This window comes from Anabrus simplex, chromosome 13 (assembly GCF_040414725.1).
Source record: "Anabrus simplex isolate iqAnaSimp1 chromosome 13, ASM4041472v1, whole genome shotgun sequence".
NCBI lineage: Eukaryota > Metazoa > Arthropoda > Insecta > Orthoptera > Tettigoniidae > Anabrus > Anabrus simplex.
The window spans coordinates 106,544,318-106,569,630 of record NC_090277.1 but is presented as its reverse complement, the minus strand read 5'-3'; the positions used below and the strand labels follow the sequence as shown (position 1 = coordinate 106,569,630).

Below are 25,313 nucleotides of genomic sequence, written 5' to 3'. Positions count from 1 at the left end.
AATTTTGATCTGGTTATGGTAATACAGAAACTATTTTGTTTTATAACAGTGGAAGTAGGTAATTGATTTGCTGTAACTGCACTCAAATCCATAAAACAACAGTTATTTTAAACTTTTTTTTTAATGGGTCAGAAGATTTAAAATACTGATCTAATCTAAGTCAGATCTTTCCACCACTCCACTTCTGGCACTATTTTGCTACCAGTTCATGTAGTTTGAATACACTGCATTACAGATCTCATCCTTGTCATTTTAGGCCATCCTGTAGGCTTTTACCCAGTCTTTCCATGAATGTTTTCTTTGGAATTCTCAACCCTGGCATTCTCAGCATATGTCCAAATGATCTTGTCTTGTCTTACCCAGTATGCTTCACAAGAACCTCATTTTGGCAGCTTGTATCTTTCTTAGGTTCAGCTTAGTCTACGTCCAGGCTACTTAGACATAGGTCAGTAGCACTTCCCTGTTCCATACAATGTCACTCTCACACCGGTATAAACTTGCAGATAGTTCTATTCTTAAATTAATTTTTGTATCCTGTAATGACATGCTACCCAAATATTTAAGACCTTTCACTACTTCAAAAGGTTAGTTTTCTATTTTTTATCACTCCCTTGGGTGCTCGGTTACTTCTTGTCATGATCAAAGTCTTGCTTTTCATAACACTGATCCTCAATCCAAAATTTCTTATTTCCTCATTCCATAAATCAACTTGACTCTACTTCCTCATCATTATCTCCCCAAATTACAATTTCTTCAGCAAATAGCATAGAATTTACTGGCTTTTTCCATAATTTTCTCTTTGTTGTGTAGAATTCTATCCATGATGGAATGAAGAATAAGGGGGACAATGCACTTATCCTAAGCCGGTCTCATCTCTGAACAATTCAGATTGACTTACTTTGATTCTGACCCAGTGTTTACAGTTTTGATATTCTTCTTATTCTTATTCTTCTTCTTGCATTAGGGCCTACTAGGGTCCACGTTCCAATTTCAATTTTTCATCCTCTGTTGTTGTTCCTTCCTTTTCTTCCAGTATTCCTTCATTGTTTCACTATGTTTCTTTCTTCAGACCACTTTGTGCCAGTTTTCTTTGCCTCCCTCCCTTGAAATCTTTCCATCTTTAAAACTTTCTTCCTGAAAATTTCTCCTTCCATTACTTGTTCTCTGATGTTTCTTTCCAAGTTTTTTTTGATCTCTGACTTTTTCTTCCATTAAGATATGTGAAGATCTTTTTGTTTAATCTACACTCATCCATTCTGTAAATATGTCCAAACAATAGCAGTCTCCTCTTCCGTACTGTTATATATATGTTTATTATGTTCTGATAAATGTCATTATTACTTCTTAATTTCCAAAATTCTGTAGTTTTTAGAGGACCTAATATTTTTCTTATAATTCATCTTTCTAGTACTTCCAATTGAGTACAAAGCATTCACTGGCATATAAGCATTCTGGTTTCACAACGGTGTTGTAGTGCTTTATTTCAAGACTTTTAGATAAACATTTTTTGTTGTATTGTTATACCATATGCTCTTTTCATTTTGTGTATCCTTGCCTCTATAGCAGATTTTTCCAAACCATTTTCTTGGATTGTTTCCCCCAAATATTTGAATTGCTTTACCCTTTCGATTAAACCAGCATCTGTTCCTAGCAATTTTGGAGCATTTTTTATATTCGTCATGAATTTTGTTTCCTCTGCCGAAATTCTTAAGCTTGCCATGTTGGCTGTCTCTTCCAGAAGATTTACTTGTATTGTTGCATTAGTCATGCTTTCAGGGAATATGGCAAAATAATCTGCAAATGTTAGGCAATTTATTGCAACAACTTTGTTCTTTCTCCTCAGCATAAGTGATAATATATTATAGTGCTTCAGTTTTTAATTCCAAATTCTCACAACTTTTTCCAAGATACAGTTGAAAAGGAGTGGAAATAAGCCATCATCTTGTCTGACACCTGTTTTTATTTTAAAAGGTCGTGATATCTCACCCATAAATTTAACTTTTGAGACTGTGTCTGTAAGGGTTTCGCGGATCAGGTTTGCCAATTTGGTTTTAACTTTAAACTCGCGTATGGTTTTATCTAAGATTTGTCTATAAACAGAGTCAAAAGCTTTTTTAAAATCAATGAATGTAATGACTGTGTCTTTCGAGTTCATTTGTCTGTGACGAATTACTGACTTCAAGTTGAATATCTGTGCAGAACAGGACCTTTCTAAATCCACCTTGATATTCACCCAGTTCGACTGTCAAGTATAGATTGTACTCTGTTGAGTAATATTGTTGTGAATACTTCATAAGCAATTGGTAGAAGAGAAATACCTCTATAATTGTCGACATCTTGCTTGTTACCCTTCTTATGTAATGGGTGTACTAGAGCCACTTTCCATTCTTCTGGTATCTTTTCTGTTTTCCAAATTTCCAATGATTTTTGGTTCTGACCATTTCAAAAGTTCAGCTGTTATGGAATCTTCCCCACTAGCTTTATTATATTTTAGAGATTTAATTGCATCTTAAATTTCTTCGACAGTTCGCGGCAAATCAGATTTTAGGTTTTCATGAATCTCTGGAAATTGTAATTTCTGGCTTGGTTCCGGTCACCAGAATGTTTTCAAAGTGTTTTGTCAGCATTTTGCAGTTTTCGGCATTGTCAAGGCCAGTTTTACCATTTTTATCTTTGAAACAAATACTTGGAGCTTGATAGCCCTTCAAGTTATTCTTGAAGGTTTGATAGAAGTTTTGTGAATTATTTCATATGAAATTATCCTGCATTTCCAGTAGCTGTGATTTTTCATAGGATCTTTTGTCACTCCTTATAATAGGGAACATGCATGATCCGGTGTTTTAATTACAAATATGCTAATCTGATTCAAAATTTCATGCAGAATTCAAAAATGTGATCAGAATGTACATATAATAACTCCAAACATGATAAAAATCTACGAAAATGTCACGTCACGCAAGTACGCGATCTCATTGGTCTGACGTCATCGTACAGGTTGACTGAATTAGCAGACGAAATAACACATAGTGTGCTGTGAGAAGCAGGATACACTTCGCGTATTTCTACTTTACGTTAGTGTCTGGTATAGTTAAATTCGAGGTCTATACATTGGATAATAATCTGAGTGGTATATTTTAGACTTAAAATGAATCCTGCGCAGACAGTGAGGCAGAAAACTTATAAATGGTGTAGAGTTCCGATGTGCAATAGCACATCGCATACCGTACCAAACAAATTGTTTATAAATGTTCCAAAGACGCTAAAACTAGGGAGAAATGGATTTTGGCGAGCCGGAGAAATGCTGGTGATATATCGGAAAAGTCCACAGTTTATTTTTTTGAAGATTTTAACGTAAGATGAATTTGTTTGAATTTTCAAATCACTTTTCCATGTCAGCTGTTCTAGTGGTAAAACTTTAAATTTTAATGTATGATGCTTTATTTAAATGCTTCAATTACATCTTGGAATGTGAAAGTAATAAACAGTGCATTAAATAATGCTGATTATTAAAGTATTCTCCAAACCTAACCTATGTTTTGGGTGATCCATGTCAAGATAATAAATCAAAGGGGTTATGAACCATTTTGACAGCTCTAATTCTATCTTGGCATGGGACAGTTATGTATGTCTTTATTGAAGAGCTTAATTGGTAAAGAAATTTAGGCTATATCTAAATACTCTATAATGTAACAAAGGATAGGCGTGTACATTATGAAAGGAAACAACGTGAATTTAACAAATGTATAACTCTACACAAAACCAATGCTTGTCTGTTGGGGTCTCATAAGTTAACAATGCTCAATTATAATAATTATCATAATATTAATGAAATAAATAACATAATTGCACACAGGTGAAAATAGTGATGTAGGTGTTTAAAATATTATCCAACTTAGCCTAAGATTTAGGTTATACAAGCCAAGTCAATAAACCGAAGGGTAAAAATACCGCGCGAGTTGGCCGTGCGGTTAGGAGCGCGCAGCTGTGAGCTCGCATCCGGGAGATAGTGAGTTTTGAACCCCACTGCCGGCAGCCCTGAATATGGTTTTCCGTGGTTTCCCATTTTCACACCAGGCAAATACTGAGGCTGTACCTAGGGCCACGGCCGCTTTGTTGCCATTCCTAGGCCTTTCCTGTCCCATCGTCGCCATAAGACCTATATGTGACGGTGTGACGTAAAGCAAACAGAAAAAAAAAAATAGTAAAAGTCACAGCACCCAAAGACATTCCTGTATTGAGCGACTAAAATGTCACCAGGACACTTTTCTTTCCTGATATGCTCAGCTTGTTAAAAGCCAAATGTAATTAATGTTATTGGCTTCACGCCCCGCTAACTACTTCTACAATTTTCGGAGACGCCGATGTGCAGGAATTTAGTCCTGCAGGAGTTCTTTTACGTGCCAGTAAATCTACCGACACGAGGCTGACGTATTTGAGCACCTTCAACTACCACCGGACTGAACCAGGATCGAACCTGCCAAGTTGCGGTCAGAAGGCCAGCACCTCAACAGTCTGAACCACTCAGCCCGACTTGTGAAAACTAGATGGTCATATTTATCTTTATCATGTTTAACTTTTTCCCTTCACAAAGATATTTAATTCTCTTTCATGGGCGCCGGAAGTGGGTAGGCCAGTTGTCCCAACCATAAATATATATTTTTTGGGGAATGATAGATTATAGCCCTATAGTACTATGATCTTTCTTTCTTTCTTTCCTTCTTTCTTTCTTTCTTAATCAGTTTATCCTTCAGGGTTGGTTTTCTCTCAGACTCAGCGAGGGATTTCACCTCTACCACCTCAAGGGCAGTGTCCTGGAACGTGAGACTTTGAGTATGGTGATGCAACTGGTGAGGAGGGCCATTACCTCGCCCAGGCGGCCTCACCTGTTATGCTCAACAGGGGCCTTGTTGGAGGATGGGAGGATCGGAAGGGATAGACAAGGAAGAGGGAAGGAAACGGCCGTGGCCTTAGGTGCCTGGAGGAGAAGTAGGAAAATACGAAAAACCACTTCGAGGATGGCTGAGGTGGGATTCGAAACCCTTCTACTCAGTTGACCTCCCGAGGCTGAGTAGACCCCGTTCCAGCTCTCGTACTATTTGTTTTCAACTTTCATGGCAGAGCCGGGAATCGAAACCGGGCCTGCGGGAGTGGCACACATTAACCACTACACCACAGAAGCGGACTAGTACTATAATGCTACCTATATGTTTATGTTAGTGCTGAAATCCGATTTCTTACTTAACTAATGCTGAAAGCCCGAAAATGTAATGTTTTTCTTTAATAGGGGAATCAGTCTAGAAGGAAATGTTGAAAGTGATGTGATATCTATCCAGGTTCGTTGTTATCCTAATACTATGGGTTACAGTACATTGCACGTATATAAAAGACGCCACTTGCAAACTTGCTTGTTATTCGCGAATTTCTGCGGCCACAAAAGTCACATTTTTCAAGAATGATGACATCTACACATGGTAGATTATCTGACTGCTGTTTTGAACCTTTCTTCTGTCATTTCGAAGTTATTCGCGATCATGAACACTAAACAATCGGCTTTTAGCAACGGCTGATGCACAACGGCTGGTAGAGCTCCATGCGGTACTGGATCGTGACGTCACAGCGCGCCGCTTACGTCAGAGGCCGTTTCACTCGCCTTGCGGAAAGGCACTATTAAATATTTTTTTAATGGTAGAAAACAAGGCAACATACCACAATGCAACACGTTTACGTACTATTTCATTGGTGTACTTTTCAAAAAAAATATTTTTGAAAATGATGCATGTTCCCAATTCTTGCTGTTTCCTTCCTTTGTAATTTAAATAACTCATAATGTTCATTCTTTCTAGAACATTTTCATATTCCCCATGTTTTCATTCTTGCCGTTACTGCTTCTTCACAAATGTCATTCCACCAGACCTTCTTTTTTGTTTTAGCTGACCCAAATATCTTTCTTGCATGCTTTGTTAATCTGTTTTGACACATCTTGCCAATTCCTACGTTGAGTTATTTTAATTTCTTTCTGAAAATTCCCAATAAATTGCTTCTTGAGAAATGTTGAGTTTATCTGTATTACATTTCATTTTAGAGATCTCCAGGTTGTAGCTTTTCTTGGGAATTTCTTGAAGAAGGTCGACATTAACTTCAGTTGGAAGGATTTACACAGATTAATAAGCCTTACACCATTCGTGTTGGTACTTTTGTGTGCTGGATGTTCCCTTACAGTTTTTCTGAAAATCTTTTCTCTGTCTATTTGAGCATTAAAATCACCCAGTAGTATGATAACATTTGATTTTGGGACTTTAGATATTTCATTGTCCAGTAGATCCCAGAATTCTTCAGTCTTACTAGGATTCTTATTATTATCTTCGTTCATTGTTGCATGACAGTTGACAAATATGTGCTTTTTGTTCTTACACTTAATCGTGATTTGAAATGTAAGATTTTTTTTGCTTTACGTCACACCGACACAGATAGGTCTTATTGCGACGATGGGATGGGAAAGGCCTAGGAGTTGCAAGGAAGCGGCCGTGGCCTTAATTAAGGTACAGCCCCAGCATTTGCCTGGTGTGAAAATGGGAAACTACGGAAAACCATCTTCAGGGCTGCCGACAGTGGGGCTCGAACCCACGGATTCAAGCTCACATAAGACATTATCAACTATTGTTTTATGAACATAAAAGGTGATGCCTAGTAGTGGCATTCCTTTCATAATTTTGATTGCTGGTTTACCCTTAAAGATTCTATAGCTTTCTGTTTTGTCACATTCTCTTCCACAAATCTTGTCTCTTGAACTGCTAGAATTTGGGTTTCATGTTTATGTTCTTTCTGTTCGCCAGTTTTTAGCAAAGAATTTACATTCAGGGTTCCTGCAAAGAATTTCCTCTGAAATTTAAGTCTGGAAGGATTCCAAGGGTGCTCCGACTCATCCTCATTGCAGATGTTGGGACTCCCCAGAACCCTACGTCCCGCTGCATTGCATAGTGCAACGGTGGATTTCTCATTCGAGCTGCCACCTGGAGTAGTGCTATCTTGAAGCGGCCTTTCCATTCTGAAATTGAAGTTGTACATTGTACAGGGTGGAAACCGAAATTCCAAGTTAAGATTGGATTGTTGGTCCAGTCCACTAGGTTCTTCCGCTCTGTCTGCCGTTGGGAACCGAGATTCCTCCTCCACCTTCGAGACCACTGACCAGTTCTCACCTGTCACCCTAGGCAGGGGCCCTTTAACAGAGTGCTACCATCCGGAGCCAGATGGTCCCTGGTTTCCTCCGAGTTAGCTGGAAAATTTATAATATCCAATAACGGTCCAACTAATTGATAGTATAAATTTACTCATTCGGAACAAATATTTCAGGTTCCCTATGGGAATAAATATTTTTATCATCTGATAGTCAGGCAGGCATCAAGTTTTGAAAATGAGACAAAGTGACTCATAGTGAATTGCCACTGCCGGTGGCTGAAAGTAGCCTATGTAGTGGCCTCCAGGGTATGCACTAGCCATGCGTCTTGGTAGGTTTGCTATTTACCAACTGATGAGCCCAACTTAGCACACTGGGGTGAAATGCTGGAAACCAGGAATGAGTTAGCTGGAAAATTTATGATGTCCAATAACGGACCAACTGTATTGGTATACATACTGCTTAGTCGCCAACAGCTAGTCTCCGTACCGTACTCCCCGTACCGTACTCCCAAGTCTTCCCACCCCACAGTTTGCAACTTTTTGTAACACCACTCTTATGTCACAAATAACCAAGAACATATCGTGCTGTTTTCTGTTGAATCTTTTACAGTTCTTACCACCTGACATTTTATTCCATTTGCCATTGTACCATTGTCTGCTATCCATCTCACAATATTGTCAAGGTTTTGTCATAGTCACTCACAATTCTGTAATTTATTTACTACTCTATACAGTACATCAAAGCAAAGTCATTTCCGTACAGGCCAAGAAGGCCCTGGGAGGGGTGGAAGGTAAAGGCTTCCACTATCTGTAACTCGGCAGTAATTGAGATAGGTTAGCTCTACACCTGGCTGCCTTTGCCCCCAGGAATTAACCTGGTACTCATTTTTGGTGTAGGCTGAGTAAACCTCAGGGCCATGTGCATCTTCAGAAGTGGAAGTCTCGTTTCATAAATTTTTCAGCTTCCTAACGGGGAATCAAACCTACGTCCTTCTGGGTGAACCGAGCACGCCTTTACCGCCTCGGCCAGGCAGCTCCTCTATACAGTACATCATCACCTGCAAAGAGCCTTATCTGTGATTCCATTCTTTACTTATATCACATATAAGATCCCTCTTAATCATTACCAGAACAGATAACACTTCACCTGTTCTTTCTTAGAGTCCTATTTTCTATATATTTAACCACCCATTCAACCACTCTTTTGTCTAGTCCAATAGCTCTCATTTTTGTCAGTAGCCTTCTATGATGTACCCTGTCGGAAGCCTTGGGTAGGTCAATAGCGAAACAGTGCACTTGACCTCCTGAATCTAAAATATCTGCTATATCTTGCTACAAGTTTAGCCTCACTGGAATAACCTTTCCTAAACCTGAACTCAAACCAGTGTGCCCTGTAATTATGTGCATTACGTATATCATCCTTTCCCTTTTATACTGGGGCTATTATTGCAACTGTCCATTCATTCTCTATTTCTCCTACATGCAGGCAGCAATGAAATGCATGTTTCAGATATGGCACTGTATCTGAACTCATTGCCTTTAATATATCCCCAAAAATCTTATCAATCCCAGCTGTTTTTATAGCTTTCAATTTGTGTAATTTTTTTTTAAATGTCTTTATTATCATAGATAAATTTCAGTAATTCATTAATATTAGTTCCCTCCTACCTGAACATCATCCCTGCACACAACTACCTATATATACTGCTGATGAATACTTCTGCTTTCTGCAGGTTCTCACATATGTACTCACCTAGTTCATTAATGATGATTGAAATGTCCTTTCTGAAACCTGTTACTGCCGTAAGTATCTATACATATCCTTCCATTGCTCCCCAAAATTCATATGGCTGCTTTTTTGCTAAGTTCAATTTCCTAGTATGTTCCTTCAATCTCTCCTTACTCCTGGAACCATTCCTATTTCTTTCTAACCTGCTCTTCTTCCTTAATCTATTCATTTCCGTGTTATAATGGATCCAATGGATCCTTACCATCTTAAAAGGTACATACCTATATTCACACTCTACAATTATTTCAAATCCATCCCATAGGCTGTTTACATTTCTATTTATCATTTTCCACTGATCAGAATTGCCCTTTTTTTTTTTTTAAATTCTCCCATATGTGTCTTATCAACCATAGGGTATTGCCTAATAGTCCTACTTTTAAAACCTTCCATTGTATCACATTTATTTTTAACTACAACAAAAACGGCTCCATTATCTGGTTTTATCAGCACTTCATCTAGGATAGTTTTCATCTAGTTGATTCCATCACTTTCTGATTCATTTGTCCTTCCCAGATTAATTTATTCACCAGTTGTTGGCCATGTTTTCTGTCATTCGCATTTGGCAAGTTGAGATCGTCTGCTACAATAATGTTCCTTTCCGTGTCGTTCCCCACGTAGCTGGTTATCTTACCAAATAATTCTGCATCAGCATCAGCTTTGCCTCATCTCATCCTTCAGGTGGCTCACGATATCTCTTGACATTCCCCTTATCTTTTGTTTGCAATGAATCTGGTAGTTGGACTTCTTCATCTTGTACAGGAATAATTCATACAGTGTAAAAATGCCCAACGTATCTTTCCTATCTGTGAAATATGTCCCTCTTATTTATAAAGATAGGACTTTCGCCTGGGTTTTTCTTGTTTTTCAACTACTGGAATGTGGTATCCCTCCAAATTCGAAGAATCTGTCATTTGATGTAGATGTTGATTCCCATAGGGAACCTAAAATATTTGTCCTGAATGAGTAAATTTATAATACCAATGTAATGGTCCGTTATTGGACATTATAAAGTTTCCAGCTAACTCATTCTTGGTTGCCTGCGTTTCGCCCTCATGTGCTAAGTTAGGCTCATCAGTTGGGACTTAGCACACCACCCAAGACGCAAGGCTAGTGCATACCGTGGAGGCCACTGCATAGGCTATTTGAAGCCACCAGCAGTGCCAATGCACTATGAGAGCTATGTCTCATTTTCAAAAATAGATGCCTGACTGGCCATCAAATGATGTAGATGTTGATTCCCATAGGGAACCTAAAATATTTGTCCTGAATCTGTCATTCCCAGAAACTTTCGGTACAGTTTTGCGTGGTATTTAAATCTTTTAATTCGAAATACAGATAATTCATAATTCAAATATCAGTGTTGGTCCCATGACAAAAATTCAGACTTTAAATTCCAAATTTTCTTTTATTATTATCTTTCAGTGTAATTTAAATTTAAAATTTCTCTGCATCATGATAGCTGCATCATAAAAGAAAGCATCTTCAGAGCATGCAGGAGTAGCTTTCCTCGCTTTCACTTTAGTGTGTCTGCAGTGTGCTTCAGAGTTGCTAAGTTCAAATTCATATTTCTTTTGTGCTCTTGCAGTTATAAAAATTGCTTTTCAGTCAATCAACAATTTACAGTTATTTTTGCAGTTAATTTACTTAATTTGTAGTGTACAGTTATATACTTCACAGTTATTATATTTTAATAATACTCTATTTAATTTATTCTTAATCACGATATTGTTGTTTTGGGTACACTGTTTGTTTTTGTGTTGCGAGATGGTTAAACATCAGAATTCTTCCAAGACTGAGCAAGAAGATGAAAATTATAATGGAGATAAACTAAGGACAAAAAACAAAAATGGAAATACCTAAAGATTTGGAATTCCTGTGTCCACACTTTCAACATTTGTAAAAAAAAAATTGTGAGAGCATGCGCATTCAAGGAGCTAAACACTAGTTTGGAAGTAGAATATGTCACAGTATCACGTGGTAGGCATTGTGCGGAGAAGCAGAATCCATGAACACTGGTGGTGTCAACTTTTGGCGAGAAAGCGGAGCTTATATCATTAATTCATAAGCACCAAATAATATTTTCAGTGCTGATGAAACTGCTTCGTGCTTTGTTAAGTGTGGATTTTGTTCCTTAAATGATGGTGGTGGTGGTGATGATGATAATGATGATTATGATGAAGCTGAAGATGACAAAGATGAATGAGGGGAGTTCTGGCAACAGTCCATAGTCCAGTGTCGATAAAACGTTTGCTGAATACATCGCCATCGACCCTAAGGAGATTGCAAGTGCATTATTTGAATAAATACACCTTGTTGGATACATTTCAGAAATATAGGTTTTCCATTGCATTTGAAGGTTTTAAACCATTAATTAAAGTGATTGCATGTATTGCTGAGTCTTAGAATGTTTTGTGATCAGGCAAGGATTGAACTGCAAGTTCGTGGTGATTGATTCAAAATCACATACTTGCAGACTGATTTTTGCGTCCCAGCATCTTCAGATTAACAAGGTTTTACTGTACATCTTCTTGCAGAGAATCGGGGAATTTTTTTCCAGCACCATTTTCTTTTTTTGAACCACTTCAGAGCATTCATATTTACAGTTCTGTGTTCTGTTTCTCACTTTTTTTTTTTTCATGCTTGTTTCTTTTGTTGGACAGTGACCAAATTACAATGGAAGATTTAAAAAAAAAAAATTTGCTATCATGTTGGACGCTTTTGTAACTAATGTGCTTTATTTTATTAGATTAGAGAATGAAAAACTACCTACTCGTGGTCGATTGTTGTTACAGGTATTAGATTTTTCGAAGAGTTTGGCTGATGAAAGTTGCTGAACTGAAAATAAGTTTTCAAAGGAATGTGACGAAGTTTTCAGGGGAAACTGACGAAGTTCCCCCGGTAAAATTGAATGTAAAGTTTCGAGATTTTTAAGTCGCGTACCGGTAATTAAAATTTGAAGCCAGCCCTGTAGCCTAACTTGCCTCCCTCTTGCCCTGAGAGCTCAGGTTTGATTACTGACCAGGTCGGGCATTTTTACCTGGATATGAGGGCTGATTCCGGGTTCAGTCAGTCTACGATTATCTTTAATTGAGGAGCTATTTAATGGTGATATGGTGACCCCGGTCTAGAGAGCCAGGAATAATGGCAGAGGATTCGTCACACTGACCATGCGTCACCTCGTAATCTGCAGGCCTTCGGACCGAGGGCGGTCGCTTGGTAGGCGGGAGGCCCACTGGGGCTGTAGTTTGGTTTGGTTTAGGGGAGTTTGTAAGATTATAAGTATACACATTTAATTTTTGTGATGTTTAGCCAAATTGTTGATGGTTCATTCATTCCCGAATTTTCCGTTTTCCCGTGTTGTACGTTTTTCTCCACGGTCCCTCCAAAACCGGAGAATCGAGGTTCCACTGTACATAATTTTTAATTACTTTTCTGACAGCCCTAGAAAAGTATACTACTCGAGAATTTGGAATAATTGACATGTCCAATTCTGTGCCTGTCTTGGCATACTACTACTTTCTTCCGATAACAGACATTATATTCTTCTGGATTTATACCATGTGAAACATCACCCGTGGAACAGAAGGTGAATGCTGTGTCTACAACTTCAAATTTCACTCTTTCATAAGAGTAAAAATGCTTGATTGACTTCAAATTTTATCCCAATTTTACTTGGCCTTGAAGCTCAGGATCACAGCTCACACTGATCATCATCTTAAGTTACCGTATTTACGCGAATAATACCCGCATATATTTTTTAAAAATTGAGGCACGAAATTGGGGTGCAGGTTTTATTTGCATCAATGTTGGCCTTTTTTTTTTTTTTCCAAAATCAGCCTTCCTAGAGTTAGGGTGCATAGATTATTCAGTGGTGGGGATTATTCGCGTAAATACCGCATTCACTTTGCTAGGATAAACTCTTTGTCTCTGCTAATGAAAATAATACTGTGCTATTACTCTGTTTCTTTTTTCTCTGTTCCCGTCCTTATAAATAGAGCCCTGCGCGGATATACAAAATTCTATCCGCATCCGCAAAATGGTTATCCGCGGACAATTTAAATATTTAACTATATTATATTACACCCAGGGTATTGGATCGGATAGATCTGTTAACATAATACAATAGGCCTGGTAAATGGCACCAGAACCCCTACACTCACCGGTTTATGAGGATTTTCTCTTACAACTACCAACGTATTGACCTTTGTTACTTCCTTCCATTAATTGCAGGCAGGAACCAGTTAGGCATAGGTCAGATTTATGGCTTTATGGTCACAAAATTTAATATATATATCACTATTCTCCCATACCAATGTCAAGGGTCGCCTAAACAGAAGCAAAAACAAGAGTATACGTAAGTGAAAAATCAATATACGTCATTATTTAGAAATTAACACAAAAATTATCTTCACTGCCATACAGTTTGTATCCGCCAAGACATTAACTTCGCGGATATCCGCATCCTTGCTGGGCTCTACTTGTGAATAGACCCTGGATTAATGCTGCTATTCAGTTGGACATTTTTACTTGATTAGTCAGCTCCATCCTTGCTTAACAACTGTAGTCCACCTTATCTTCTATTATTTGATACTTGAAGACAGTTTATTTAAAGTTTCCTCTACCTCATTGACCAAGGTTCACTTTTTATCCTTATCCTCTTCTCTTATAATCTTGCCGTTATATTACAAGAAAGATTTCCAATTTCCATTGATTCTGAGTATATTTTATAAATATCTCTGCTTTCTGTCAATTCTTTTTTTAGTCGAATCCATAAGTATTAATTTCAAACCGTATGAGTAGACTGAAGATATTGTAAATTTTAAGTGTATACACATGTAGCTAGTTCAGAACATGATGTCTAAAACATTGATCCATTTTTCACAGCAGGAGGTCCAGTGGGAATGATGCCAGGTCCACATCCAGGTCAGTTGTCGCAGATTCCGTTGCCAACGCCTGCAGCTCCACTGGATAAGCCAAGCACAGGAATACCCCAACATGTTCCTCCTGTTGGCGTACCACCACCTACAACATCGGAAGCAAATCTCCCAGGTCGAAATGAGGCCATGCCACGCATTCCATTTGGTGCTCCGCCACAGATACATCCTAACCAACATCCTAACCAAGGTGAGCATTTAGAAAGAGGCTATTACGTGGGCTCCTATGATGAGGACTTTCTTATCAGAGCTAGTTATCAGTGATAGGGGTAACAGTTCCACTAAAAGTACACAGTGACAGAGTAAGTATGGTAAATATAATAATGCTTGCTGTTCTACATGGAGTCTACTTGGAAGCTTTAAAGGTAATGATTTATTTCACTCCTTTTTTTTTTTCTCAGACCCTTTAAAGGTTATTAGAATCTTCTTACTTTGGTTATTCCTTAGTCAGCCTTTGGACTGATATGAATAAGGGTAATTTGAATTATTATTCTCCCTAGTTTTCTTCTCTCACAGTATTACAGTAGTGTCAGTTACAGATTATCAGGCTTCTCGTTCAGAGCTGTTGATCTTTACGTCCCATGACACAAAGGGTTAATGGAATTATTCTAAATGCACTGGAAACTAGTATTCCATGTTGAATCATCTTATACCCAACCTAAACTCTATTTTTCTGACAGGAGTTTTTTGGGGAAAGTGAATATAACATACCTATATAAGTACATTGTGTTCTGCTCATAATTAACTTTTTGCTCAGACACATGAAGTTTCAGAAACACGCTTGGTTCTCTAAATAGTGATAAAAAATGTAATTGTTGTGTGCTAACTCCTAAACGCATTTGATTTAAATACCCGGTTGACTCTGTGCTGCGGGAGGAGTTCTAAGCCTAGTATTTAAATTTTCTAACTTGTGTAGGATTTTGTTTAAAGTAGCATAAATTTGGTACTATTCTACAGATTTGAATAATACTTTAATATTCATGTTCAAAAAAATCTTTATTCCTTTAGCAAATCTTACCTACTTAGTTGAAATTTGAGGGGAACGTCTTGTTAGCAGTATGATGCACATTACCATTTTGCGCATTGTCATTTTTATCCGATTCCGAACCAAGGACTTCGCGTATAACGATGTCATCCATTTCACTGTCCGGCTTCATGGCTAAATGGTTAGCGTACTGTCCTTTGGTCCAAGGTGCCCTGGGTTTGATTCTCCGCTGGATCGGGGATTTTAACTTCAATTGGTTAATTCCTCTTGCCTAGGGACTGTGTTTGTGTCGTCTTAAACATTAGAATTCATCTTAGTTAGGGCCCCATCCTCACAGACATGCAAGTCATCTATAGGCCTCTCCGGAAGCTGCCTGCCATTATATATTGTCACTCAAATCACCATCTATGAATCTAACAAACTTTCATTAGAATTGCTCAACTGTTCTAAAACATCCTCTATTTCCCCACTCAATAACATCCACTTACTTGTAAAATCCATCATAACTCAAACTAAGGGAATGCAAGACAGTGAGTGATAAGGAAATAGGGGTGAAAACTTCTCCAGAGAGTCCTGACATTTATGCACGTGTTTACAGTCTAGTTCTTCCTGAGAGGAAAAGAAAGGTATAATGCAAGAAGTAGGCATAGTAGTTGCTAGATAGCAGATAAATGCAGCTGTTGCTTTTGGTGGCAGGGATAAACATTCAGTGCAATATCACTCTAATTTCAAGGAAGAAAACACTATTGAAATAGGGATCAAGCTATATCAGATATATTCAAAAGCTCAGTCTTTTCACTTCGAGGAGAAATAAGTTAAAATGCAGCCAACTTCAATAGTAACTGCTATATCGCAGTGCAATACATGCATGTACATGTGAGCAAAGCTCATCACGCCACCATGTGGGATGCTCGTTACGTGGCGAGCATTGGTCGGTACACCATGCTGACAGGTTAAGGCAACAGAAGATCTTACTATCTGTCTGTAATTGTACTTCCTTACTTATGTTCATCTGCATTGGATTGTTTCCTTCCTTTTTCTGTGTGCAACAATATCAATGCCATTTCTGAAAAAAGGCCATTCAGCACTCCATGTTGTGTGATGGCATGTAAGGCAACACATTTGGTGTTAACCTGAAAGAATATATTAAAACTTACCAATGGACCCTTCAATTGAATTCCAATTTCTCTGCAATCTAACTGAATTAAGTGAAACATCAAAATTGACACCTGGGTGGCCTAAATTACCTGCCTGCACTTGGTAGCTGAGGCTATATTGACTTTTAAAATTTTATTTTTATACCATTCCTGCTGCTCTGTCTGCTTTCTGATTGCTACTTGATGAATTCTATATTCACTCCTTCAACATTTGTCATGAGCATCCCCTAAAGAAGGCTACTAGGAATTTTAGAATTACCTCCAAAATATGTTGGAGTATATAATTGATTCATTATTTATTTCACAAATTTGTGTTTTTTGAAACATGTTTGTCACAAATTTGTGTTTTTTGAAACATGTTTATCATAGTTTCCTTTCCTAACAAGTGTTTTTTTTTTTTTAATGGTTCCTGATCACTGCTTCATATCTCCTTGTTCTAAGATTTTCCCTAACATGGGAACAACTATCAGCTTTAACTCAGTTGAGTCTCAAATTTCATAAGTTAAGAATCCTATACATACATTTCTTTTGGCTTGGTCTACATTTTCTTTCCGTGCCCCTGCCTTCTGCCTTGAACTGCCTCTCACAAAGTGAAAATATTTAATGGAGATTGAACTTGAATCACTAATGGATGTTGTATGCTTTATCAATCCATAGAGCAGTCTGATGCAGCTGTCCATGCCACCCTATCCTGCACTAACATTTTCATTCTGTGTAAATACTACATCTTACATCTACTCTAATTTGTTTGTCATATTCGTACGTTGGTCTACCCCTGCCGTTTTTACTGTCTACGCTTCCCTCAGAAACTAACTGAACAGGTCTTGGGTGTCTTAAGACGTGTCCTACCATTTTGTCTCTCTTCTGGTCAAATTTTGCCAAATCGTTCACTCTCATCAGTTTGATTCAGTATCTCTTCATCTATCCATCTCACCTTCAGCATCCTTCTGTGCCAGGCCGAGTGGCTCAGATGGTTGAGGCGCTGGCCTTCTGACCCCTAACCCCAACTCGGCAGGTTCGATCCTGGCTCAGTGTGGTAGTGTTTGAAGGTGTTCAAATACATCAGCCTCGTGTCGGTAGGTTTACTGGCACGTAAAATAACTCCTGCAGCACAAAATTCTGGCACCTCGGTACTTCTGAAAACCAGCAAAAGTCATTAATGGGACATTAAGAAACCATTATTATTATTATTATTATTATAATCATCATCATCATCATCATTCATCTATAACACCACATTTCAAAAGCTTCTATTCGCATTCTTTCTGAGCTTGTTAGCGTCCATGTTTCACTTGCATACAGTGCATGCTCCAGGCGAAAGTCTTCAGAAAATGTTTTTCTCTTTCTATATCAACGTTCGAAGTGAGCAAATTTCTTTTCTTAAGAAAGGTCTTCCTTGCTTGTGCTAGTATGCATTCTGTGTCGTCTTTACTTCTGCCATCATTAGTTATTCTACTTCCTTAATAACAATATTCATCTACTTCCTTGAAAACTTCATTTCCTAATCAAATATTTCCTGCTCCAGCTGACTTCATTCACCTGCACTCCTTTACTTTTGTTTTGAATTTATTTATTTTCATCCTGTACTACTCCTCCATGACTGTTCATACCATTCAGCAATCTCTCCTGATCTTCTGCAGATTCAGACAAAATAACAATATCATCAGCAAATCTCAAGAGAGTTTTGATTGTCTCTCCTTGGATTGTGATTCCTCTTCCAAATTCCTCTTTGATTTCCTTTATTGCTTGTTCTATGTAAACATTGAAAAGGAGAGAGGACAAACTACAGCCTTGTCTCTCTCCTTTCTGGATTGCTGCTTTTTAATAGCCTTCAATTCTTATCACTGCAGACTGATTTTTGAACAGATCGTAGATATAATGCTTTCTTAGTGTCTGATCCTGATCACCTTTAGAATTGTAAAATAACTTGGTCCAATCAACATTATTGAATTCCTTTTCTAGATCTATGAATGCCATGTACGTAGGCTTGTCTTTCTTAATTCGATCCTCTAAGATCAGACATAGTCGGGATTGCTTCACGAATCCTATATTTCTTCTGAACCACTCTGATCTTTTCCCAACCCGGCTTCAACTTGTCTTTCCATTCTTCTGTAAATAATACAAGTTAAAATTCTGCAAGTGTGAGATACTAAATTAATAGTGCAGTAGTTTTCACCCTTATCACTATCTGATTTCTTGGGAATAGGTATGACAACATTCTGTCTAAAATTGAATGACACTTCTCCTGTATCATACATCGTGCACACTAAATGGAATGAACTCGCCATGTTGGTTTTTTCTAAGGCAGTCTGTAATTCTGAGAGTATGTCATTAATTCCAGGTGCCTTGTTCATTCTGATCTCAGAATTGGGTCTCCCTTTTCATCATCAACAGCAGCTTCTTTTTGTTCCAGAACCTTATCATCTACTTCTTTGATACAATTGTTTAATATGTTCCTACCATCTTTCTGCCTTATCTTCTTTCCCTAGAAGTGGTTTTCCATCTGAGCTCTTAATATTCATACACCTACTTTACAAATGAAAATATTTATAAAATCCTCATCAATACAAATACAAGGAGGATTTTATTAATATTTTCATCAATACAAATTTGTATTGATAAGGAGGATTTTATAAATATTTTCATTTGTATTGATAAGGAGGATTTTATAAATATTTTCATTTGTAAAGTGATAACCGTCAATACGGAATGAGATTTATAACTTGCAATTCATACACCTAGTTTTCCTTTCTCCAAAGGTTTCCTTGATTTTGCTTATGTGCAGCATCTACCTTTCTTGAAACCATACAACTTTTAACATCCTTCCACTTCTCTTTCAGCCATTCTTCCTTAGTTGACCTGCACTTTCTACCTACTTCATTCTTTAACCCTTTTGCTTTCAAGCTGTCAGCTGATGGATGTGTGAAAACTGTCAGCCATATTTACCCCACTAAGCACACTTTTTTTTTTTTACATGGAAGGCACACCAATAAATATATCAACATGGAAGTTTGTAAACTTATAGAGTATTTATCACTTATCACTGCATGTAAGTCATGTCCCTATACCAGAAGGGTTCAATTTTTAAAAAGTAACAAATGCGGAAACAAAGTTACAAGTTGCACATTTTGAAAGTTTTGAAGTCATTCTGAGAAATGGTGTTCAGTGCACAAATTTGTGATTAAGTTAGTAGAAAGGTCATTATTGTTTACTAGCATGGTAAATATCAAGATTATATGTGCATTAGATGCTAGGATATTTTAAATTGTGTAAAATGATATATCACTGAAAAATGTCGGCCATTTTGTATAAAATACACATTTCTTACTGGAGGTGCTGGATTATTATCATTGTCATATACACATTCTAATTCGGACAAAGAAACCTCATCACTTGAATAACTGTTAAGATATTCAGTGATATCGTCAGCTAAATGAACGCACTTCGCCATGTTGCACACGATAAATAACTAGGCCTAACCTAAATGAACTGTCGTATTTACTCGCGTATTAGGCCCCTTTCTTTCCCCCCACTTTTACAGCCAAAATTAGTAAAGGGGGGTCCAATATGTGACATCAAAATTTTGTGCAGTGAACACATGACTTCTAGGCTACCAAGAGCTATGAATTGTACGTGTAAACATTCTATACTATTACAGTGAAACTCGGTTAAGAAGTTCCTGCATAAGAAGTTTTCCCGCCTAAGAAGTGTGATATTCTTGGTCTCTTGATCAGTTGCATTAAGATATATGTGTATTTTTCCCGTTTAAAGTGTTCTGTTGTAAATATATTTCCCGGTTAAACAGTTCAGATTTTAGAGCCCCTTGAGATAGAAAACGTCCGCTCAAAGCAGCCCATGGTTAGAATCCTCCAGTCTCCGCGCAAGTTGCACCCTGTGTTAGACTGTTCGCGCGCTCGCGGTGTGTATCTGGTGTCATGGAACATGTGCGGGCCTGCCAAGGCCATGTGACGTCACGCTATGACAAAACGGACAACACAAGACCAACTGCAATTACAATATTGTAGTTGGTCTTAGTTGGTCTTGGACAGCAGATGCTCACTCTCACCTTGTGGAATCGAATCGAACCCATCAATCGGCTTTTGAATCTCCACTTGTGCACGACAACACATTTAAATATTAGTTACGTCAAGAACATGAAAATGAAAATCGTGGGTCAAACAAGCTCCAGTTTTAATATCACCTCTTCTCAAGAAAAAAGAAGATCCGTTTCATTTTATTTTTAGTTTTGAACATTTTAAGTTAACCAGAACTGCCAAGTTAAAACACATTCAATTTAAATTTATATTTTCAATCTTGACCAACCTACAATCAGTTCAAATCTCCACTTATTGTTGACGACACATCCTGTCACCAGACACGATACGTCAAGTACTTAATATGATATAGGGGTCACATAAACCCCGATATGCAATCCTCTTCACCGAAAAGAAGATCCATTTTAGTTTTGGACATTTTCCATATTAGATAGATTAGGACCAAAAACCTTTACTGTATTGACTTATGTTTGTATATATTGTATATAATGTATATGTTGTATATAGTGTATATATTAGTATGTTTATATTGGTTAAAAAGATCCCAAACCTTGACCTAAAGGTTGTTTACAGGCTGAAGATGCCCAAAATAATGGGTGAAACATGTACCTGACCAAATAAGTCTACATAAAATCATGTAGATAATAACCACATTAAACGTGGAAAGTATTGAATAGGTGGTTTTTTATTTAATTATCCTTGATATCTATGTCGAACCCATCAGTCGAAATTTCCACTCCACCGTACCATCTCGCGGAATAGAATCGAACGGGATTCTAGGTGGGAAACATAAAGCACGCAATGGATGGTTTGAAAAAACTTTAATGCAGTAATTTGCGGGACGCTACAGGGTGAAGTCATTAATCGAGGTGGCCTAAACATTAATTAAAAACCGTAAAGTGTATTTGTCCACAACATTACTGTTAATCTACCACAAAATTGAATATTCTAACCTGTTTGATTTTTCATTCCCTTGCTTATTTCCTTCCAGGCATTCTCTCTTACGTTGTTGTTGCAATAATACTTATGGGTCTTGCCGTAGAGGAAATTACGTTTTTGAACGAAACTGATAAGATTTTCCGTGTCCATTATTAGTGAGGCGAATAAAAACAACTTCCCGACTCTATGCAGGAAACAGCCGACTTGCCAGTGGCCAGCTGATACACATGCCGCCACAGCTAGCCGAAAGATCCCGATCTTTTACGAAGTTGAACGAATGTTGATAGCCAACTGGGTGTTGGTGGGAGGCACACAGACTCATTGCAATACCACGTGTTGGCATAAAATTGAAAGTAATTTTAATTTTACCTTTATACGAGCTAAGCATTGTATTATCGTGTCACTCGTAATTATTACATCGCATTATTAGAACGTAGTACAAGGAAGAGGAGACATGAAATAAAATTCTCGCGAGGAAAGAAACCGTTTACTTTTAGATGTGCTAGCGTTGCTACTGCGCCTTTATCACTCCCACGTAACACCTCAGATACTTTTCCATGCACTCATTTCTGCAACTTCGAACCTGTGTTTCTTTTCTTCATTACCTATAGCATGAAGAGGATTGAAGCGGGAAAATAAACTCAATACTGGCTTGGCCATGCGGTACTTGTGAAACAGCCAGAAACTACGCCCGTTGCCGTGACAACCAGTAGGCATGCAGGGGCGATTTAGGCCTACGTTCTAAGATTTCTAAGAATAAGATGCTAGATTTCCCATTTGCTGCCGTTATCCTTGAAGCAGGTGTCAGGGGTGTGAGGAAGATAGAAAGCACATGCTAACAAACTGTAGTACACGTCTTGTCTTTGCGTCTTGTAAGCCTAAGCTACGGATTGCCAAGCATAGTGTAGCATCGTAATTAGTATGAATAGGAGTCGGTGAAGTTAGTTGTACTTGTAATATCAACGTACAAACTTTTTAAGTGAAAATGAGCGGAACTCAGAGGAAAGAGATCAAGCGAAAGGCACTAAAAATAAAAGACAAAGTGGAGATTAAGAGGAAAGTGGAGTTATCTACACTTTCCCGTGTTGCTTTGGCAAAGGAGCTGGGGATGCCGCCGTCTACTTTGAACGGTATTGTAGCGAAGAAAGAAGAGATCTCTGCTTCTGCAGGGAATACTTCAGCAAATTGTAAGGAATTTAAATCTGAAAAGTACGATGAAATAGAACAAGCTCTGCTAATGTGGTTTAAACAGCAGCGAAGTTTAAACATACCTTTCAGTGGGACTATTGTGCAGGAGAAAGCTGCACGCAAATTAAGGGTACCTTTTACCTCGTCGAAGGGGTGGCTGGACCGCTTTAAAAATCGAGCTCGCATCGTTTACAAAACAATTTGCTGCGAAGCAGAGACTGTAAGTGTGGAGGAAAGGAAAGCGTGGAAGGAAATGGTTCTGCCTGCTAAAATTAGCAAACCTTGCAACGTTTTTATATAACTTAATACCGTATTTCACGGCATAATCGTCGCACTTTTTATACCAAAATTTTCGAAAAAAATTGTAGGGTGCGACCATTATACGATGAATATTTAATACCAGTATTTGTATTACTCAAAAAATGTATTTATAACTAAATTGTATTTGATACAAATTTAAGATGCACGTAATACTCGCGTTTATACATCAAAATAGTTAAAATAGTCTAAAACAAAATTCATAATTTTTCGCAACAATTCGGCGAACGTTTTTCCAACCTGAAAATAAAAATGAACGTATTAAGTTAATTTGTCATTAATTTGAGTATTAAAGTTAAAATATTACACTTGCAAAAAATTATCGCTTTGTTGTGAAATGCGGACTTACCGGTACGCAATTTATTCCAAATCTTCGGTGTCGCTATCGCAGGTTTCGCTATCTGATGTGCCGTCCTCGCCTCTGTTAATACAGTATCAGATTCTTCGTCTCCCTGCCACACTGCGTCATCTTCGGAACCGTCTAGTGCATTCGAAATCCCAGTCCTTTTGAAGCTCTTGGAGACTAGTTCAGGTGGTATAAGATCCCAACTCTTCTTCACCCACGAGCATAACAAGTCCAAGGGTGGACGCCTGATATTTCCGGCGGGCGTCAATTGCTGATCGCCGCTCATCATCCACTCGTAAAATCGACGTAAGTGGTCTTTAAAGGATTTATTAACACATACGTCTAGTGGCTGCAAAGCAGATGTTAGGCCACCAGGAATGACTATCTGTCGTGTCTTATTTTTAGTGAGGATTTGCTTCACTTTGTTCACGAGGTGACCTCGGAAACTATCTAAAACAAGCAGAGCTGGTTGTTTTAGTAGTGCACCAGGTCTTCTATTCCACACAGTTTTAACCCAGTCCAGCATGAGTTCTACGTCCATCCAACCCTTTGGTTGCACTCGTACATGAATTCCACGGGGAAACTGTATATTCTTAGGCATCGTTTTCCTCTTGAAAATGATGTAAGGCGGCAACTTTCTCCCGTCAGCTGTAATGGCTAGCATTGCCGTGCATCGCAACTTCTCACTACCGCTGGTTTTCATTAATACACTCCGTGATCCTTTTAGCGCAATAGTGCTGTTGTGAGGCATATCAAAAAAGATTGGAGTCCGATCGGCATTACTGATTTGAGAAAGCAAGTACGAAGTTTCCTTGCGCAAACGTATGACAAATCGGTGAAAATTTACAATCTTGTCCGTGTAATCAGCAGGCAACTTTTGGCTTAGTGTTGTTCTCCTTCGGACTGACAGATTGTGTCCTCGCATGAACCCCTTAATCCACCCACGAGTCGCCTTAAACTGAGTTACCGGTATGTTGTGTTTGCGCGCTACCCCCTGTCCCTTAATTTGTAACATTTCATATGATACACTGCAGCCATTGTTACGTATTTCACTGACGTACCTAAACACTTCTTCGTCAATTATAGGAAACTTCCCTGTTTTAGGACCTCTAAACGCGCGTCTAGAAGGGTTTGTGCTTTTTAGCTTGTTTTTTTACTTTCCGCCAGTCACGCACCAGCTTTTCACTCACAGAAAATTTTCTTTCTGCAGCTCTGTTCCCGTGCTGTTCAGCGAAGGCAATTACGCTTAGCTTGAAGCCCGCAGAATAGTTTCTATACAGTAGAACCTCGATAATTCGAAATCGGTTAATTCAAAATCCCGCCTAATTCGAAGAAGCTCTCGTTCCCGGAAACATGAGATACAGTTTTGCATGTTTTTTTCAATTGTTTAATTCGAAATACGGATAATTCGTAATTCGAAGTACAATGTCGGCCCCATTACCGAAATTCAGACTTTTAATTCGAAACTGCCTTTACATTTTAAAACAATAGTATGTTACAGAGTAATTTCAACTCGAAATTTATCCGCTCCGCTTCATAATAGGCGTTCCGGAACGTGGAGGGGTACTTTCCGCACTTACACTCACTTCGGTGCGTCTACAGTGCGCTTCATGATTGCTAAGATGAATGAAATCGGAATTCTTTTGTATTCAACCTTTTAAAGAACGCCGTAATATCACGCAACGGGCAGTGTGCGGGAAAACAGAATCCGCAAACACTGGCGATGCCGACAGTTGACGAAAAATCGTGGCTCATATAATAAATTCGTAGGCACCGAACAATATTTTCATTGCCGGTAAAACTGCATTGCTTTATTTCAATGCGAGCCCAAACGGTCTTATGGTTTTAAAGGAGAAATTGCCAGCCGGGAAATCGTACAAGGGTGAGGGATGGGGGTCTTAGCAAAGAGAAAATGCACGTGAGCGCGAGATACTTTATCGCCACGTCATAGGAAAGTTCCATAAGCTACGTTTTCAGGGCGTCGGGCTCTTTCCATGCCAATACAAAGCATCTAAAAATGCAAACAGTACAGAAATCCAAAAAGATAATGCATTTGCACAGGGGAACCGGCAAAATTTATTCTCGTCTTTGAATTGTGCGATTTTTTTTCTTTCGTTTGTCAGTGATTTATCCAAGTGCATTATTTGAACATTGTAAATGCACCTTGTTGGATACATTTCGGAAATAGTTTTTTCCATGGCATTTGAAAGGTTTAAACTGTGAATCGAGAGGTGATTGCATGTATTAATGGGTCTTAGAATACTTTGTGACGCGGCAAGTGTTTACATTTCTGAAGTACGAGAGAAGTGCCATGGCGGGAAATCGTACAAGGATAGTCATAGAAAAGTTTGATTTTAAGGGCATCGGGTACTTTCTGTGTAAATACAAGGCATCTAAAATGCATACAGTATAGTAATCCAATTAAT

At 38.2% G+C, this 25,313-nt stretch overlaps 1 protein-coding gene across 7 annotated transcripts in view; it reads left to right on the top strand.

The window, feature by feature from the left end:
- The window catches only part of Isha (Insulator su(Hw) mRNA adaptor), a 402,024-nt gene that overhangs the window by 246,746 nt on the left and 129,965 nt on the right, over positions 1-25,313 (top strand). For 6 of the 7 annotated variants that reach the window (XM_067156873.2, XM_067156871.2, XM_067156870.2 and 3 more), the window contains exon 15: positions 13,850-14,089. In XM_067156873.2, coding sequence (XP_067012974.2) covers positions 13,850-14,089 — 240 coding nt within the window. The remainder of the gene's footprint in view (positions 1-13,849; positions 14,090-25,313) is intronic. The other variant, XM_067156868.2, reaches the window with a different exon arrangement.